General features: G+C 38.0%; 1 protein-coding gene across 10 annotated transcripts in view; it reads left to right on the top strand.

Moving 5' to 3' along the window:
• Positions 1-19,430, top strand: part of lekr1 (leucine, glutamate and lysine rich 1) — a 126,198-nt gene that overhangs the window by 105,493 nt on the left and 1,275 nt on the right. For 8 of the 10 annotated variants that reach the window (XM_058752342.1, XM_058752341.1, XM_058752346.1 and 5 more), the window contains one exon: positions 1,797-2,822. The exons of the other annotated variants lie outside the window; for them this stretch is intronic. In XM_058752342.1, coding sequence (XP_058608325.1) covers positions 1,797-2,249 — 453 coding nt within the window. In that variant the 3' untranslated portion in view covers positions 2,250-2,822. Of the gene's footprint in view, positions 1-1,796; positions 2,823-19,430 lie in introns of those variants that run through there. 10 annotated transcript variants of the gene reach the window in all.

Genomic DNA, 19,430 nt, shown 5'->3' with positions numbered 1-19,430 from the left:
GCGGACACATTCATGATCGTGTTTGCTGGGGCTTTGCGGTAAGATTTAGCCTAATTGCGTGCATTTGAACGCAGAACTCTTCAGCTGTGCTGAAGTCACTTGCTCTCGCTGCTGCTGCGGGACACTAAACACCGTTGAGCCGCTCTCACAGTCGCGGCAGCACGGTCTCGGCTAATACGGGGCGGTTGGCAACCCTACTTATATGTATCTGAGTATTTAAAGTTTCTCTGTGAATCAGGAAAATCTGAAAGTAAACGAACCGCCGCGCGGAGGGTTAACGCCGCTGCATTCAATTTTATCTTTAGATGGTAACTTTAGATTTCAAATTCAATATTGATTTTAGAACATGTAACACAAGTACTTTATAAGTAACTGTAATTAAATTACCTAAAAATGAACAGTAATCCCTTACTTTACTTTTTCAGTGGATAAGTAATTTAATTACAGTGACGCGTTACACCCAACACTGCTCAGTATGCAAGGACCATAAATCTGGGGGGGAAAAGTAAATAAAAGGTCTTTAATGAAATATGATTTACATTTTTTTTTTTTTGGAGGTTTGATATGTGCTACTGATGTGGGGTAATTAGAAAGTGAATTTTATATAGCTGAAAAATAAATAAATAGTATATTCCAAGTTGAAATGTTACCTAGTCCCAGAAATGACCCATATATTATTTAAATACAAAGAGAGTTTTTTTTTTTATTTGTTTTTATGAATATTCAGATTTTAATTTTATTTTTGTTTTCATTCATCATTTTAAATTCAGTTTATTTACTTAGTAATTGTTTTTTTTTCCTCATATGTTTTTGTCATTTTTATTAGCTAATTACCAAGTAGTAACATTTGCTCAACCTAAACTTTAGTTATTTACCAATGCAATATTTCTAATTTTTAAAGTTTTTGATCTAATATTTACATTTTAATTTTAGCTTTATTTTAATTAACAAAAAATTGTTTTTGTTTTAGCTGAAGATAATAACCCTACTACAAACCTGTAACTACTTAATACCCTTGCAGATATAGACCCCTTAGAACGTCTGTTAGCCCATTAGAATGAAGCATTCATGAGTGCCTTTATAAATACATGCAATTTCTTAATTCTGAACATGAGGTGAGGTTGGAGTCTGAGCAGTGCTGACTCCATTTGTATACTGCAGTATGTCATTATGACCACTAGATGACACTGTCTCACCAAAAGATTGTAGTGACATGAAGTGTAATGCTGGTCACGGCCTCAATCTTAAGCACATGTATGTCTGTGACGTAAATTCGGGAAATTCCCAGAACTTGTGTGTGAAGATGCTGGGGTATTCCTCCACCACGTGAGTTTTCGCAGGCACATGTGTTTTCTCTTGGTCATATTTCAGCTGCTCAAGATTCTTTCCAAATTGAGTTTCCCACCATCCCACTTTCACATGGTAAAAATTATCTTTTAAGTCAAAAAACACCAGAATGGATTACAGATTTATTGTAAATTAGGGTAAAGGCATTTGATATGTTTAAAGGCTCAGTAGCTACTTTGTGTAAATCTTATTTAGTTGTATACATATTTGTTGTATAATTAAATGTACAAAGTGTAAATGTTCAGGTAGTGTGGCCAACATAGAGGCTCTTAGAGAAATGGTCATGGTGACAGGAGGTTTTGAACATCCATGATCTCCCTGTGGGGAGTTTGATAAGGATATATTGTCCAGTTTTGGTGTGTTAGGGTTGTAATGGTCTGTGAGAGACATTATGTAATATTGTCTCATTCTGTCCCTATACCTTTTTTCCCCCTCTCTTTGCCATGTAGAAATTCTTTCTTGAGGAGACAGTAAGGCGTGAGTGTGAAGAGAGGGAAGAACTGACAGCAGCACTGACCCTGGCCAAAGAGCAACTGCTGGAACTCAAACACTCAAAACCACACGAAACCCAGACATACACCCAACTCTCCAGATCTACAGTGACTCACCCGGACCTCCCCTTCCCCAGACTCAATCCCAGCCCTCCCAGTCATCCTCAGACGCACACACACAGCTCTTTGTCCACTCAGGGCACCAGACAGCGTTTGCCTGAGTGGAATTCTTGTAGTGTGAGTAGAAGTTCGACATCCTGGCATGGATCATCACTGCCAACACCCGCCCTGCCCAAAATCAGCAGAGAGAGAGTCGCTTCAGTGAATGACTTGTGCAAAAGCATCACTACCATGAGGGGCAGACGAGACAAACTCTGTGTATCTCTAGGTCAGAGGTCACCATATAGATGAACTGATAGCAACACCAATGAAGAGGTGGAAAGTAGCTAATTACAAATATATTTTTTGTTGCAGAACAAATACTTTTTTTCTACTGTGAGTATAATTAAATTGTGGTACCTTTCTATTCTATCCCATTCTATCATCTATAGCACAACTGTACACTCTCAGAAATGAAGGTACAAAAGCTGGAAATTTCCCCCCCGTCGAAAAAGACGAAGTCTGCTGTATGGGAATTTTTCGGGTAACGTAGACTAATGTTCCGTACACAACGATGTTCTGTACAGATGACGTTTTAGTGCCGATCGCTAAATAAATACTTCCAGGTCGAACATAATCTATATATCTGTCATGTTCATTTCTCCCTTTCACCCCCGATCAAGACAGAGACCCACATGCCGTTTGTTTCAGTGTTGAAATAAATAGTAGTTTTTTTTTTTTTACCCAGACAATTAAAAATAACATATTTTAGAGCTGTAATCGCAATACTGTGATACCATGAAGGTTATCATACCGTCAAAATCTCATACCGGCCCATGCCAACTTATGACACAAATTCCTTGTATGCGCAAGCATACTTGCCAATAAAAGCTCTTTCTGATTCTGATTTCTGATTCTGATTCTTCTTTACTTGAGTTGAATAAAAAATAGTATTTAACTTCGCTACTTTTATTTTTCACCAAAAGTACAAAAAAGAAAAAAGAAAAGACAAAGGTGCTAATGGAGAAACAGGGTGAGATGGCGGCTAAATTTATTTTTCATCAAATGTACAAAATACAAAAAAAAAATAAAAAGACAAAGGTGCTGATAAAGAAACCCGGCAAGCTGGCACTCTTCAAACTACTGGGGTGGAGCCCTGTGCTTCAGGCAATAACAGACAGTTCTGACTTGGTTGCGACACCAGTAAAAAACTGCCAGTTCAGCTGGGGCGTTCAAACCATGCTTTGCTGTGACAGTCAATCCATGGCGTTGGCATTCCTTTCAAGTCAGTCTCAACATTGTGTAATCGCTAGGGGAAATCCCTTTCTCTGAACTTTCCTGAAGCCTCATTGAATCACGCTATTGTGTCGCAATAGCCAATGCCCAGGAAAACCCAGGGTCAAAAAAAGGTATTCGGTGGTGGCTGACGGTCATCCACACACGCAGTAAAAAGTAGCCTACCCTCCCCACGTGATCTGTGAACCCAATACTGACCATAACTAAAATAAATGCAAATAAACAGTTTGTGATTTTTAATTATATTTATTCATGAAAGAAAAAACAGCCAGTGTCAGGGAATATAATAAAACTGGCTTTCATATTTTTGTAAGATAGGATCCTTTGCTAGACCTCACAATTATATAAATATTGAAAAAGCATTTAAAAGTAGCATTAAAAAGTTTATATTTAACTAGTAGTCTAATTTTCTACCACATCTGAATAAAATCAGCAGCTGGCTAACAAATTGCTTTGTGGCTGGTTTCACCTCACTCAATCTAAAGTAAATGATTTTAACTACATATTGTCAAATAAATAACCCGATGCTACTGTGGATTATTAAGGCTAAATGTTTTATTATTATTATTATTATTATTATGGTTAAATCTTTTTCTTTTATTGAAAGTGTGTTTTATGTTAGTTGCATGTGCGGAACCGCTTGTCAGAGAAGATGAAAATACATTTTTTTTTTTTTTTTTTAAGCACAATTCACAACACCGGTAATTCAGTTTAAAAAATAAAGTAAATAAATAAATCTCCGAATGTGCCGCATGAAACATTGATTCAGTCTTCTGACCTTTTACTATCATGTCAGTTGATTTTGAGGGAGGGAGAGGAAAGACAAGTTAGGGCTTGTTTACACCTATTTTATGCGTTTTGTCGGATCGGATATCCATCTGATTTGTTACATTTGGCCACATGAAAAACGGATATAAATCCGATCTTGAATTAGGCCTACCTGGGTGAAAAACTGATCCCAGGTGAAAAACAAGTACACTTCCGTAATGTGGAATGAAAAAGTTTTTCAGGAGTCACGGCAGCAGAGGCAGCGCAACTATAATGACACGTGAATAATCCCGCCCACTCTAATGTGGTAAACTGCAGTGGAAACGCGAACCGAGCTGTGCCGTACTGAGCCATGCCGAGCCGAGTCGTACCACGGAGTGGAAAAGCGTCATAAGACTCGGGTAACAAGTCACGAGGGCTCAGGTCCCGCGTTCTCCTCCTACCTTCCCCCAAAGTCGGGATCTGAATTGGCGGGAAAATGGCCTCGCCACTAGTGTTGCTTAAAGGGGTGGTTGACTTTTTTTTTCTAGGCTTGATTGTGTTTATGGGGTGCAGTCTAACGTGTTAATGCTTCGTTTGTTAAAAAACTATTTTTCACATCATTTACCTTTATTCTACACCGCTCTGTCCCTTATCCTCTAAACACGCTGATCATTTCCTGCTTTTATGAAGCCCTTCCCTCAGAAATACACGATGGGCTCGGATTGGTTAGCTGGCCCAGTGTGTTGTGATTGGCTAAACTGCCCCTAGAACGCGTCTGAACGTCCCACCCTTCACTTCAGCGGCATGCACTCTGGTTGTATTGTGAACAATGGCGTGATCTATATTGCTTATCAGTTTGAGCCCGATTGAGACGCAGAGGATATTAGTGAAGAGGATCACGCAGAATCTGTGCAAGCACAGCTTTTAATGGTAGGTCTAAGTTTTTTGTTTGTTGTTATCTCATACTTTTAGATACGCTGTTATTTGTAAATGCTACTGCTTCTGTTAGCTTTTAATATACGGTTTTATTCTGATTAAAGCTTTAATACAGTACGGCAACCGCACACGCGTCCATGTATAACGCTTCTCATAGCTACAGCAACATTACACTCTAACTAACGTTAAAAAAGTGAAATCGCAATCAAACAGATTATCAGAGGTTCACAGTCCCTCATTCGCAGGGTACAAGTATCCCCCTGCCTCAGAGCAGCGGCCCGCTGTGTGCAGTGTGCGTAGAAGTTCCAGTCACTCAATCGCTCATTCATATGATACCAGCAGCCCCTTGCCTCAGACAAGCGTCAGTCATGTACAGAGCTCAGGAAAGCTCCAGTCGCTTACAAATTCACCTCATATAAGCAGCCCCTCGCTTCCGAGCTGTGGCCAGCCATGTACAGAGCACAGCGAAGTTCCAGTTGCTCTCTAATTTGCACAATATCAGCAGCGGCCAGCTGTGTGCAGAGCACAGAAAAGATACAGTCACTCACAAATTCGTTTGATATCAGCTGCCCCTTGCCTCAGAGTGGCTGCCAACAATATACAGAACACATAGCATAGTCTCAGTTACTCACTCATTCACCCGATAGCAGCAGCCCCTTACCTCAGAGCAATGATCAGATGTGTACAGAGCTCGGAAGGTTTTGGTTGTTCATTCACTCGCAAAATGCAAGCAACCCACTCAGTGCAGCGATCAGCCATGTGCAGAGCACAGAGGTTTCCCAGTTGTTTACTCATGTACGTGTTATAAGGAGCCCCTGTCTTGGTGCAGCAGCCAGGCATGAACAGAGCACAGAGAAGTCTGCGGTTGGTCGCTCACTCACTCATGTGGTGTAAGCAGCCCCCGGCTCAGTACAGTGGTCAGCTGTATGCAGAGCGAGGGGGACTTTCAGTCACTCACTCATTCACATGTTATAAGCAGCCCCTGCCTTGGATAGGTGGCCAGCCGTGTACAGAGTACTGTGTACCTTGTGGCCACTCACTAACTCATAAGCAGCCCCGTCTCAGTGCAGTGGTCAGCCGTGTACAGAGACAGCTTGTCACCATCATTTTTCAGAATAGCCTGGCCAAATGTCCTGGCAATAAGAATTTCAAATGGCAAGAAAAGGCTGTTCTCCTCTCATCCCGCTCTCACCCCAGCAGGTGGTGCTTATGGAACAGCAATGATAAACCAGTTTAAAACCAGTCATAAGGGTACATTTTTTTTTTTTTAAATTGAGATTTATACATCCAATGAAAGCTGAAGAAATAAGATTTCCATTGATGTATGGTTTGTTAGGATAGGACAATATTTGGTAGCCTGACTACATCAGACTTCGTACTTCCACTCAATTTCAGTTCGCTTCTGTACTCAGTCTGATATAGCAAAGCATCTCCCAGATTATCTTCGGTTCCGCAGCAGCCGGCCAACCAACGAACAGAGAACGGGCTGAGAGCCGTAATGTAGATGCTAAGCGCCGAATTTAAGATTGTAGTTTAGGTGAGGGAAATCTAAAACGACAGCGGACATGGAGACATGGGATGCTATTCGCTCTGTTGTGGGGAATATTCTCTGCATTTGCCAATTGAAGCCCGAACAAGAAAAGAAGAGTGTTTGGTTCACATTTTGAATGGAGGTGATGTTGTGGCCCTACTCCCGATAGGTTTTGGGAAAAGTTTAGTTAATTTAATTTACCGTGGATGCGTAGATTTACTTCACGTAATCTGCAAAAGTCGTTCACAGCCATCTTCACTCCGGTATTTCGCTCGATGGTTTTGTTTTCACCGCATACTAGAGGCTGACATTTTTCCGGGAATTCCACGGGTCACGGGAATCCCACGGGATGGGAAACAAAATCGCTACGAATCACGTGATTGGGACGGGACAGGAAAAAATGTCAGCGGGAGTGGGCGGGACCAGGAATAGAAATGATACCCAACTTTATACACAAATATACCTTTTATATAAATAAACTATAAACTGTATATTTTAATTCTGAACTCAATTCTAGTTGCCTCTTTATGCTCTCCTCCTGTTTGCTTTGGTGTGGCTGGTTAAGTGAATGACGCAGTCCGTGATGGACAGATTGTTAACGGCTGGTCTATGTAGTAATACACTCGGGCAGGACATCCAAACGCTCACCTATCATTCATCGACCTCAAATATGGCTTTTCATCCGAAAGATGTATGTAGTAGCAACTTTACATGGCCGCTCAATATGACAACCTAGAGAAATGTGCACTATTGAAGTGTTTGTTTGGAGAGTGGAAGCTGAATAGCCCGCTCGCTGCAGGACAGGCACCAGTGCGCTCACTTGCTCTTAAAATCTCCGTAATTTTTGGTCATACAGATAAAAGTAGCCTAATACATCTTTCGAATCTGTAAAGACTCTTACGTTTATTTGTGTGCACTCAGAATAACAACGATGCGCTTCTGTAAGGTAATTAAAGCAAACAGGATGCGCTTTCTGCCATCTAGGTCTCTGTGAACTTGAGCGAGGAACTTCGAAACTCCGTCTATGAAAAATATATCTATAGAGAGTGAAATGTCTACTTTCAAATAAAAAAATAAAAAATTCAAATAGAAAACGTGTGTGTTAGCATGGATGATTTACATGAAATTTATTGTGTGTGCAATGCACACTGTGCATTAAGCTTGCTTTCTGTTCAATATAATAACAAAAAACTACATTTTGGAGTTTTATTCAACTAAGGTGGGCACGCTGTGATCTGTACTGTATTTTACTGTACAAAAAAAAAAAAAAACACGGGAGTGGGAGGGAATGGGAGTCATTCTTCCAGGACTGGAACGGGACGGGATTTTCCCCCAGTTTTTTCGAGGGATTGGGAAGGGACGAGATTTTTTTTTTTGTGGGAGTGGGACGGGAGAGGTTTGAAAATCCACCCTCTACCGCATACCTGTGTTTACATCGGAAGTTCGAGGCGGCTGAGCCGGCACATTACATACGTCATAACCAAACATTATTTGATTGGTTTACGGGTACGGGATTTTAAACTTCAGACAAGCGCCCCCCCACGAGAAAGTAAATGCTTGTCAATTATGCCCTTCCAGACTCTGTCTACGAAGCAAAGCGAAGTAGCAGAATTTGGTATTACCAGGCTAAATATTTGGCCGAAATACAACTATTTGAAAATCTGGAATCTGAGGGTGCAAAAAAAAAAAATCTAAATATTGAGAAAATCCAAATGTAGTTCCTAGCTGTGCATATTGCTAATCAAAAATTAAGCTGAGATATATTTATGGTAGAACATTTACAAAATATCTTCATGGAACATGATCTTTACTTAAAGGGTTAGTTCACCCAAAAATGAAAATTAGCCTGTGTTTTACTCCCCATCAAATCATTATGGTGTATATGACTTTCTTCTTTCAGACGAATCCAATCGGATTTATATTTAAAAAATTGTCCTGGCCCCTTCAAGCCTTACAATGGGGTAAGTGGGTGATTTTTGTCAACAGTCCAGAAGATGTGAAATAAAGCGCGTGCATCCGTAATAAAACATGCCTCACACGGCTTTGGGGGGTGAATAAAGGCCTCCTGTAGCGAATCCATGTGTTTTTGTAAGAAAAATATCCATATTTAAAATGTAATAAACACATTTTTTCTCACTTCCGCTGACTGTCGTACGTGGAAGGCGTTCCGGCGGATAATGTAGGACGTAGGCTATTAGTTTAGTATTAGTCTACTAGTTTAGTAGTTTTATACTGCAAGTATACTCGTAAGTTTTCTTTAAGTGAACTTTACATCGTACTTTAAGTATACAGGTGCATCTCAATAAATTAGAATGTCGTGGAAAAGTTCATTTATTTCATTAATTCAACTCAAATTGTGAAACTCGTGTATTAAATAAATTCAATGCACACAGACTGAAGTAGTTTAAGTCTTTGGTTCTTTTAAGTGTGATGATTTTGGCTCACATTTAACAAAAACCCACCAATTCACTATCTCAACAAATTCTCTATGGGGTTCAGGTCTGGTGAGTTTGCTGGCCAGTCAAGCACACCAACACCATGGTCATTTAACCAACTTTTGGTGCTTTTGGCAGTGTGGGCAGGTACCAAATCCTGCTGGAAAATGAAATCAGCATCTTTAAGAAGCTGGTCAGCAGAAGGAAGCATGAAGTGCTCCAAAATTTCTTGGTAAACGGGTGCAGTGGACTTTGGTTTTCAAAAAATGCAATGGACCAACACCAGCAGATTACATTGCACCCCAAATCATCACAGACTGTCTCCAGACTCTAGGACCTTGGTTTCCAAGTGAAATACAAAACTTGCTCTCATCTGAAAAGAGGACTTTGGACCACTGGGCAAAAGTCCAATTCTTCTTCTCCTTAGCCCAGGTAAGACGCCTCTGACGTTGTCTGTGGTTCAGGAGAGGACAACTGTAGCCAAATTCCTTGACACGTCTGTGTGTGGTGGCTGTTGATGCCTTGACCCCAGCCTCAGTCCATTCCTTGTGAAGTTCACCCAAATTCTTGAATCGATTTTGCTTGACAATCCTCATAAGGCTGTGGTTCTCTCTTTTCTTCCACACTTTTTCCTTCCTCTCAACTTTCTGTTGACATGCTTGGATACAGCACTCTGTGAACAGCCAGCTTCTTTGGCAATGAATGTTTGTGGCTTACCCTCCTTGTGAAGGGTGCCAATGATTGTCTTCTGGACAACTGTCAGATCAGTAGTCTTCCCCATGATTGTGTAGCCTAGTGAACCAAACTGAGAGACCATTTTGAAGGCTCAGGAAACCTTTGCAAGTGTTTTGAGTTGATTAGCTGATTGGCATGTCACCATATTCTAATTTGTTGAGATGAATTGGTGGGTTTTTGTTAAATGTGAGCCAAAATCATCACAATTAAAAGAACCAAAGACATTAACTACTTCAGTCTGTGTGCATTGAATTTATTTAAAGGAACACTCCACTTTTTTTGGAAATAGGCTCATTCTCCAACTCCCCCAGAGTTAATAAGTTGAGTTTTACCATTTTTGAATCCATTCAGCCGATCTCCGGGTCTGGCGATAGCACTTTTAGCATAGCTTAGCATAGATCATTGAATCCGATTAGACCAGTAGCATCGCGTTCAAAAATGACCAAAGAGTTTCGATATTTGTCCTATTTAAAACTTGACTCTTCTGTAGTTATATCGTGTACTAAGACCGGCGGAAAATTAAAAGTTGCGATTTTCTAGGCTGGTATGATTAGGAACTATTCTCTCATTCCGGCGTAATAATCAAGGAACTTTGCTGCCGTACCATGGCCGCAGCAAGCGCAGTGATATTACGCAGCGCCTGAAAGTAGTCCCCAGCTAGGTAACTAGTTATAATATAGCTGGGGACTACTTTCAGGCGCTGCGTAATATCACCTTTAATACACGAGTTTCACAATTTGAGTTGAATTACTGAAATAAATGAACTTTTCCACGACATTCTAATTTATTGAGATGCACCTGTATATTCTTTGTTTTTTCTCATTGTGATGGATGATTAAGGGAATTTGGGCTTTGTTTTCCCTCCTATTTATATTTCTGTGAAACAGGAAGCCATGGATGGATAATTTCATGTTCATAATCACTCTGGAGAGCTCAAAATTGTGAATATGAATGGGAATATACTTTACTCATATTTTACTCATAAGAATTTCTAGGGGTGTCAATAATTGTGTCCAACGTGTATTTGAGAAAAGAAAAAAAAAAAAAAAACATTTCATAATGATATTTCCCCCCATTTTAAATTCTTATCCAATGAAAGGTTAGATTTTTGTGAATTTTTTAAATAAAAGATCAAAAGGATTAACAGTGCAGATTAATTTTCACAGCTTTCTTTGATCATATTTACCAAGGGTGCTGATATTTTTGGCCATGACTGTATACACATTGATTACTCTGACTTCCGCTGTGAAGGAAATTTAGAAACTGTGCCAGTTGGAAAGTTTGATGAATACCTCTATTTTAGATTGTTATTAGAATGTGTGCTGACAATAAATGTCATTGTCTGCATGTGTGTATATTAATGAGAGAAATCTAGAGTGCTACATTCCTAACAGTGGCACACACTAAAGCTCTTCAGCCAGTCTAGACTGGTTCTAACAAATAAACACACACACACACTCAGATTCTCTCACACAGCTGAGGCACCCACGGATCTCTACAATCCAAAACATCCCCCAACTCCTTCATAAGGTCTTTTCCCACACACAAACATTCCCTGGATATAACCATATCTAAGACACAGCAATCACTCAAAAGGTTTTGTTTCATGAACACTTGCCAGAATCCTCCCACACAGATCTCTCACATTCATACATACACGGCACACTTTTACAAGGTCTGCTACATGCACACGCTCCTATTCCTCTCCCTAGAGTGATTCTTGCTTCTTTCATCTCATTTAACTGACCTTGGTACACAAGGTCTTTCCTTATTCTGTATCTATTTCCATCTCTCCTCTGATGAAGAATTAGCAAGTGTGCGTGTGGCATTGAAGTAATTTCCTAGATCAAACTGCAAAGTTTCCACAAAAATACTGAGCAGCACAATTGCTTTCAACACTGATAACACTAAGAAATGTTTCTTGAGTACCAGATCAACACATCTGAATGATTTCTGAAGGATCACAGCAAAAAAATAAAAAATAAAAAAACATTTTAAATTGTTCAAATAGAAAACGGTTATTTTAAATTGTGTTAGTCACATTACGGTTTTTTTTTTTTTTTGACAAAAATGCAGAGAGAAATCTAACAAAAACATTAAAAAAATCTTTCCAACCCCAAACTTTTGAACAGTAGTGTAGATATACAAGAAAATGGTAAAAATTCATTTTTATTATTTTGAACAGTTTTTATTGACAATTTTCTTTATTGATTGACAGTTAATTATTTGTAATTATCTTGTTTTGTCGATGCTTGTTTGAAGTGTTTTGGGTGTGTAAAGCTACATGCATCTCATTTTTGGACAATCATTATTATTCACACGTTCTGATCATAACCTGAAGTTCACATGCTCTCTTCTAAATGCACACTTTGAGACTGCTTTCATGAGAGAGCTGGGTGGCCTGGCATCCTCCTCCACACTTCCTGCTAATCTGGGCTGCGTTTCAAAAAAACTTTGTAAGCTTAAGTACATAGCCCCACTGAAACCAATGGACCTACGATCAAGCCCTGGGCTGTTTTCCCCCAAAAGCATTGTAAGCCTAAGAAGAATGTAGGCCAATGGAGCTACCATCAATTTAGGCTTACAATGCTTTTGGGAAAAGCCACAATGTTTTTGCACAATTTTGGACACAGAAGGCCACCAAATAGGAATTAAATATTCCATGGAGGGATTTATAAAATATTTAGAAATAAATACGGTGGGTAACTCGAAGGAGGGTTATCAGATCACAATGCAAGCGGGAGAAGTCTCATATTACGGTCGGTCATCACGATCTCAGATGACAACATGCTGGATCAACACTGTTCATGTATCGCAGGGTACGATTAAATTAATGTACATTTAACCAGTTTAATATGGAGAGGCACTGAAATGTCGACCTTCGTTTATGTGTTTTTGACCTAACACTGTACAAGACGCGAGAACAGTCCGCTATTTAGGTTTGTAACATTACATTAGTATGGACTCACTAACTTTAACGTTAGCTAGTTTTAGTCAGAGATACCTTGCTAAAGCACAAGATAACATTAACTTTCTGCTTGAGCAGATGAAAATTGTAACCTAATGAGCGTATGACAACCAGAAAATGAACGTTTTTGTCTTCATTTGTATTCGGGTGAATACTTAGGGACATTTTGCTCTGTTTTGTTTGGATTCAGGAAAAGTAATAAAATAAATTATATTGCCCATCCTCTCAGGATACCTGGAATCAGTGTTACAAGTACCCCAGGCACATAATTTTTCCATTTTTGAAGCATAAAGCCCATAAAACCAATGTGAGCTTCGGATCTTCCAATGTTTCTCTATGGCGCTGAAACCTACAGATGTCCGAGTTCCGCTCTACGTTTAACTGATACTCGACTGCCATTGGCTAGTCTGCGTTCGAGGGTAGGGGCTTACTGATAGGTCAACTGATATGGATTGCGAGAGTAGATTTGTGTAATACTTTTTTATATTATAATATATTACAATACTTTTTATATTTATATTATGATATTTTTATTTCTAAATTATATTACTTTTATATTAATTGATTTCATTATCTATTTTTAAGATGCCACCTAAGACAACAAAAGAAAGGTCACAGGCCTATAGGGACAAAATAAAAGCTGACCCTATAAAATATGAAGAGAGACTTAAGAGACAGGGAGAGATACCGGAGGAAAAAAGAAAAAGGAGTAGTAAAACACCTCTGTTTAAATGATGCGGTTTCAGGTGTTCTTTACAGTTACTCTTTACAGAAGATGAGTGTTCATTTAAGAGACCAATGAGAACATTGCAGTATCAAACTCTCACAATTATATAGCCTCATAATTATCTCAATGTTGAAATTGATGCATCATTTATTGCTTATATTTTTGCCTTGCCATCAGATGTGTCAGTTATTTACAGTATGCACTGTAACCGTTCATCTGAGAGACAAATCAGTTTTATACATCAAACTCAGTACTACACTAAAAACAGGTGTGGTTATGTTTAATGACTTTTTTGAATAGAGTTTGAGTGTGATGAGTTTAAGACTTGTTCTAATAAATATCTCTACTGTTTCTCTACATTCACGTTAATTCATTTCTACAACACCCTGTCATTTCCATCACCCCACACACGTTTAAAAAAATATAAAAAAAAGTTCTCATCACACATTAAAAATGTATCCACAATTTATGAGATCATGCTCTACTTAATATAAAAATTCAAGTTATTTATTTTCTAATAAGCTCTTACCCAAACCAATATTAAATTTCAGAGTGTGACAGGTGTACAGTTCAGCATTTGGTCCTTAGGGCAGTTAATTTATGTATAATTATGTACATTATGGAAAAACTGATAAAACTAGTTACAAAAATGATCTCAGACAATTCTTAACTGTCACTCACAGTTTTGAACAGAGACATTATAGTGCACTATCCAAACTTAAATTTGTATAATTTATGAATGAAAATATTTTGTAACATGATTTTAATGTACCATTTCCATGATAATGCAATGTCTGATTTTAAAATGGGTTTCAAAGGATGAATTTTGAGATTTTAAGTTTTCTACTGATAAATAATTTCTTCTGATTTCTAATTTGTGATAGAGAAAAAGGCAACTAAGAAGACTTTCTGTAACAAAGGTCAGAACTCCTGTTATGATGTAGATTTTTTTCATGTGCACTCTTGTAATAAATTAATCTATTACTTTTCCTACATATTTTTTTAACAGAAAAAGTGGTAAAATACCTATTCAGGAGTCTTATACCTTTCCAACGATATATAGTTTGTCATGATTAGATTAGGATTTAATTGTAAAATAGTGAAGTAAACGTAGGCGTCCCACAGGGGGGACGCTGACAGTTAAGAGGTTAAGGGGTTAAGTGGCATAAGTTATTCTATTTTTAACCCTTCTGCATTCCTTATTTGGGAGTCACACTCATGGCCTTCACAGTCAAAAGTGACCGGACACCTGAAATTTAATTTTTTTTTCCTTCAGTAAAATCAGTCTAATATATTTTTGTTCAATAATATTTTGTCTTTTTTCTTTTGTATTTTGAGATAATTTTATGGTACTATTTAATATTTATGCAATAATTATGATGGATTTTTCCCATTGAAAATAGTACAAAAAATTTTTTTTCAAATTTTTTCAAATTATTTTTCAATTTATGCAGTATTTCAGATGAAAATAGACACTAGGCCTTTAAAATCCAATTTTTTGAATGCACATTAGCGCCTCCTGGTGTGAGCAAAGAAAGAAAAACATGTAATTTCATGGTGTAACCACTAGTTGCCTGTATAGGATTCTATAGAGTCTCTTGTGAATTCCCTAGTTGTTTTTAGACATCATTTTTTACTTTTTATTAAGTTGTCGATATAAATTTATATTTAGGCATTCTCAAAGACTACTTTTTGTAAAGGTTTATTATTTTTTGCATTATTTTTATTATTATTATTATTATTATTATTATATAGGGTATTATATAGATTTTTGCATTATTGTTACTAGTCAACCCTGAACACAAAGCATTTTGTTACACACAACATTAAAAACTATAAAATGTAACAAAATGAAGAAGAATGCTTTATCAGAGCCTAATCCTTCAGGGTCTGATCTGATTTCAACCTCTTATTTCACTCTAACTCATTTTGGCTATATGGTTATAGCCATACCAAGTCATTTGAGTGTGTATGTGTGTGTGTGTGTGTGTGAGTGGATGTATCTGTTTTACACTCTTGATGTTTTAGAGTATAACCCATTCCTTGTTGTCCACTTTTTAACTGCAATGTAGTTGAATTATTGATTTTATTTTACGTTGCTGTGTTACAGGCACACCAGTTCACTGGGGTGTGTGTGTGTACAAGTGTGTGTGTGTGCGCGTGTGTATGAGTGGATGTGTTGATTTTGCACTCTAGATGTTTTAGAGTTTCACCCCTTCATTGCTGTGCAATGTTTTTCTGCATTGTTGGGGATTTGTAGATTGTACACACAAAAAATGTCTGTACTTTTTAATTTTTTCCCGTTTTCCATTCATTTCCTATGGTCGGTCATTTTTGACCGAAGACCATGAGTGTGACACTTTTTTTTACGACCACTTAACTTTTTCGAATCATGCTCTCAATTTTTTTGTGTGTTCACATACCAGGTGCCATAACAGTCTACGAGTTTCGTACCATTCTGGTGAAGCTACGATTTTTAAAAATTAGAAATGTAAAATTCTCCGGTCAGAAATGACCGAAGGCCGCAGAAGGGTTAAACAACAGCTGTATATTGAGATGTGGTGGAAATGACATTTGTTTATTGCAGGTTTTAAAAAAATAAAAAATATTAACAATTTCTCTTGTAATCTAAGTTTGTCCTCTTACAGACCTTAAAACTAGACAAATTATTTAAACTTATGAGACTGTGTTACGTGACTTTTGAACAATTTTTTTTTATTCAACTTCACAAGGCTAAAAGTGTCCCTAGTTGAAGAAACGCCCTTAGATGTTTGTATGAAGGGACAGCTAGACAGTTGGTACATGCCCAACCCAATTCTGAATATCACGAGAATAACTGCAAGGAGGCCTTTAGTCAACGACATAATTTTTCAGATGATTCTGTGAGGTTCCCAGTAGCACCAGTGCGAACAAGACAGAATAGAAATGAGAGGGTTATTGATCAAAGAAATGAAAATGGCCAAGCTGTTAGACAGCTGTCTTTTATGGACTTTCAATGTCTTGTTAAAGCAGTGGGTACTTTTGAGCCTGATAATATGGATCCTGTAGAGTTCTTGTCAAAACTGGAGAAGGTAGTGGATGTTTATATGGGTGTCAGACGAAGATGCTTGTAGACTTCTTATGATCTGCATTCCTCGCTCATTAACTAGTGCTCTCTCACAGGAAACTTGCGATAAGAGCAGAAAAAGGTGCAAAGAGAGAAGCTCTACTTAGACTTGTTGGGACTAATTTGGTTAACTTGAGAAAGATAATTGAGGTGACAATGGAAATTGGAGAGAATCCTCTAGCATTTGCATCTAAGTTGTGGGAAATGTTTAGCTGTTACAGTGGTTTGCTCAATGCAACTAAACAAAATCTCATGTTTAAGTCTGCATTAATTACAGAGTAGTTCACACATGCGGGAAGCCATTGCTCTGCATGTAGATGTAAATACACCATATTACGAGCAAATAATTTCCAAAATGACACAGTATTTCAATGCAAATAGTCAAATGAAAGCTGCAGAATCTAGACATCCAGTTGCTGCCTTTGGCAGTAGAGAATGTTCTAGATTATCTAATGGTTTCCATCAGAGACCAAAGAGATTAGAAAGAGTAAATTCAGAAGGTGTTACTATTTGTTATGCATGCAGAAAAGCTGGTCACATTGCTAGACATTGTAAAGACAATGAGAGACCTCATCAAAGCTTTGTCTGTCATGCATGTGGAAAAGATGGTCACATACAACCCATTCTCACTCCCAAGGCGTCAAAAACTGAAGCATGGTCAAACGCCTTTCGCGTCACTATGAAGACGCCAAAAGTGCCCCTAGGCGTCAGTATATGACAAAATAGGATCTCCATTGCTTTCAATTGCTTGCTTTATGCGTCAGGTCAAGACGCTTATGGAAAATGACAATACGTTCTCCTCCGTTGTTTTCAGTTGTTTGTCTTAGTTTAATGGTTTGCATGCATTTGTAAAAAATATAAATAATTTTATATACATTTATACTTTTATTGGAGCACCTAACCCACCCCTACCCTAAACCTACCCACTTCTGAACAACATAAAACACGTAACAGGCAAATATAAGTGCAGTCACCGGTATTTATTGCAAAAACTGCCCATAAACAAGCAGTATAAAAACATTACAAACAAGTTGTGCTGCATTCCAGGTCTTCTGAAGCCATACGAAGTCTTTATGAGAAGAAGAGAGCAAAACATAAGGTTTTAATCGCTGAAAATGATCCCACTCCGTTAACACACTCACATCTCATTCAAAAAGATACTCCCGTCCCATAGCATGACGCAATCGGTCACGAGACACAGAAGAGCCAATAGCCTGTCAGAACAGCAAAACACAATCGGTCACGAGACACACAAGAGCCAATAGCATTTCACAACCAAGGCTTCTTCTGGCGGCATTTTTTGAATTCGCGCACAGACTGCAGCATACAGGATGAGCTTAACGGCGGACGGAGAAGGCGATCGCGTCTACTCCTCTCACAAATCAAATGTTTTGCCTCAGAAGACTTGGAATATTAATATTTTTTTAATAAATTATGACGGTAGTTGTGTCTGCCTGTTATATCTTGTGTTTTATTGACAAATGGTAGGTTTAGGGGCAGGGGTTGGGTTATGTGCTCATAATGTGTAAATAATGTAATATAAATAAAACTGTTGTGGCTGTTTACATTGAAAAATCACACCCCAACATATATGCAATAATGGCAATGTTATTACCCAATATATAATTTAATTATGACGATAAAATTCCCAGTATGGCGTCGGCATATTGACGCTAAGGGTTTCCTATTTAAAACAACGGAGGACCCTGCAAGTCGAAAAATGACGCTAAGGGGTACCTTGAGCGTCAAAAAGCGACGCCAAGTGGTCCTGACCAAGCTTCAATATGTGACGAGTTGGGTGTGAGAATGGGTTGTCACATAGCAAGGCACTGTTTGGAGAAAGGTAGGAAAGCTCAGGAAGTTGTTTGTTTTGCTTGTGGAAGGATGGGACACGAGGCAAGACGGTGTCACTTTTCACACAAAAGAAAGATTGGCTATCGTGATTTGCTTAAGAAGATACGCAGTTTAGAAAGCCAATTGGCACTGTTGAAAGGAAATAAGGAAGAAGCCATTCACACCTTGCCAGACACAGCACTGCATGGACAACATGACTGTAGCTCAGTCACAAGCAGATGCTGATGTGAATTGGAGGAATTGTTTTATGATAGTAAAATATTTTAGAAAAATATGTGTACTATCAAAAGTACACATACTTTTGATGTTGATTCTTTATAATTTCTGAGAAATGTGTTAATTGCATTAATATTTACATTTAATTTCTGAGAAATGTGTTAATTGCATTAATATTTGCATTTAATTTATGAGAAATGATTTAATTGCATTCGGTGACTAAATTTCTGTAGCTTTGATGTTTTTAATGTGAAAAGATTCTTGTGGGGGAAAGGTGGGGCAACCTCATTTCCAGTATAAGCATTGAGATGTTTGTTGGAAAGCTGTGACCTCCTGGAGAATTGTCAGTGATTGTCTTCTGGACAACTGTCAGATCAGCAGTCTTCCCCATGATTGTGTAGCCTAGTGAACCAAACTGAGAGACCATTTTGAAGGCTCAGGAAACCTTTGCAGGTGTTTTGAGTTGATTAGCTGACTGGCATGTCATCATATTCTAATTTGTTGAGAATTGGTGGGTTTTTGTTAAATGTGAGCCAAAATCATCACAATTACAAGAACCAAAGACTTAAACTACTTCAGTCTGTGTGCACTGAATTTATTTAATACACGAGTTTCACAATTTGAGTTGAATTACTGAAATAAATGAACTTTTCCACAACATTCTAATTTATTGAGATGCAACTGTATTATTGTCTATTGAATGCACACATGTGGACAAAGGACATCCACACTGAGAGAATGGACACAATGCAAGTGACAAAATGAAAACACACACACACACACACACGGTACACACACTCCAATAGAACATATTATAAGGTTTCATGTTTCTGCTGGAATATGACTGTCATTTTTCCATTTTTTTATTTTTATTTTTTTGACTTTTTTGAATTTGAGTGATATTGACCAATGAGTTTATATCATATTTATATTTTTTAA

The sequence above is a fragment of the Onychostoma macrolepis genome, chromosome 18 (genome assembly GCF_012432095.1).
Source record: "Onychostoma macrolepis isolate SWU-2019 chromosome 18, ASM1243209v1, whole genome shotgun sequence".
NCBI classification, from domain to species: Eukaryota; Metazoa; Chordata; class Actinopteri; order Cypriniformes; family Cyprinidae; genus Onychostoma; species Onychostoma macrolepis.
This window is presented reverse-complemented; position numbering and strand designations above follow the sequence as displayed.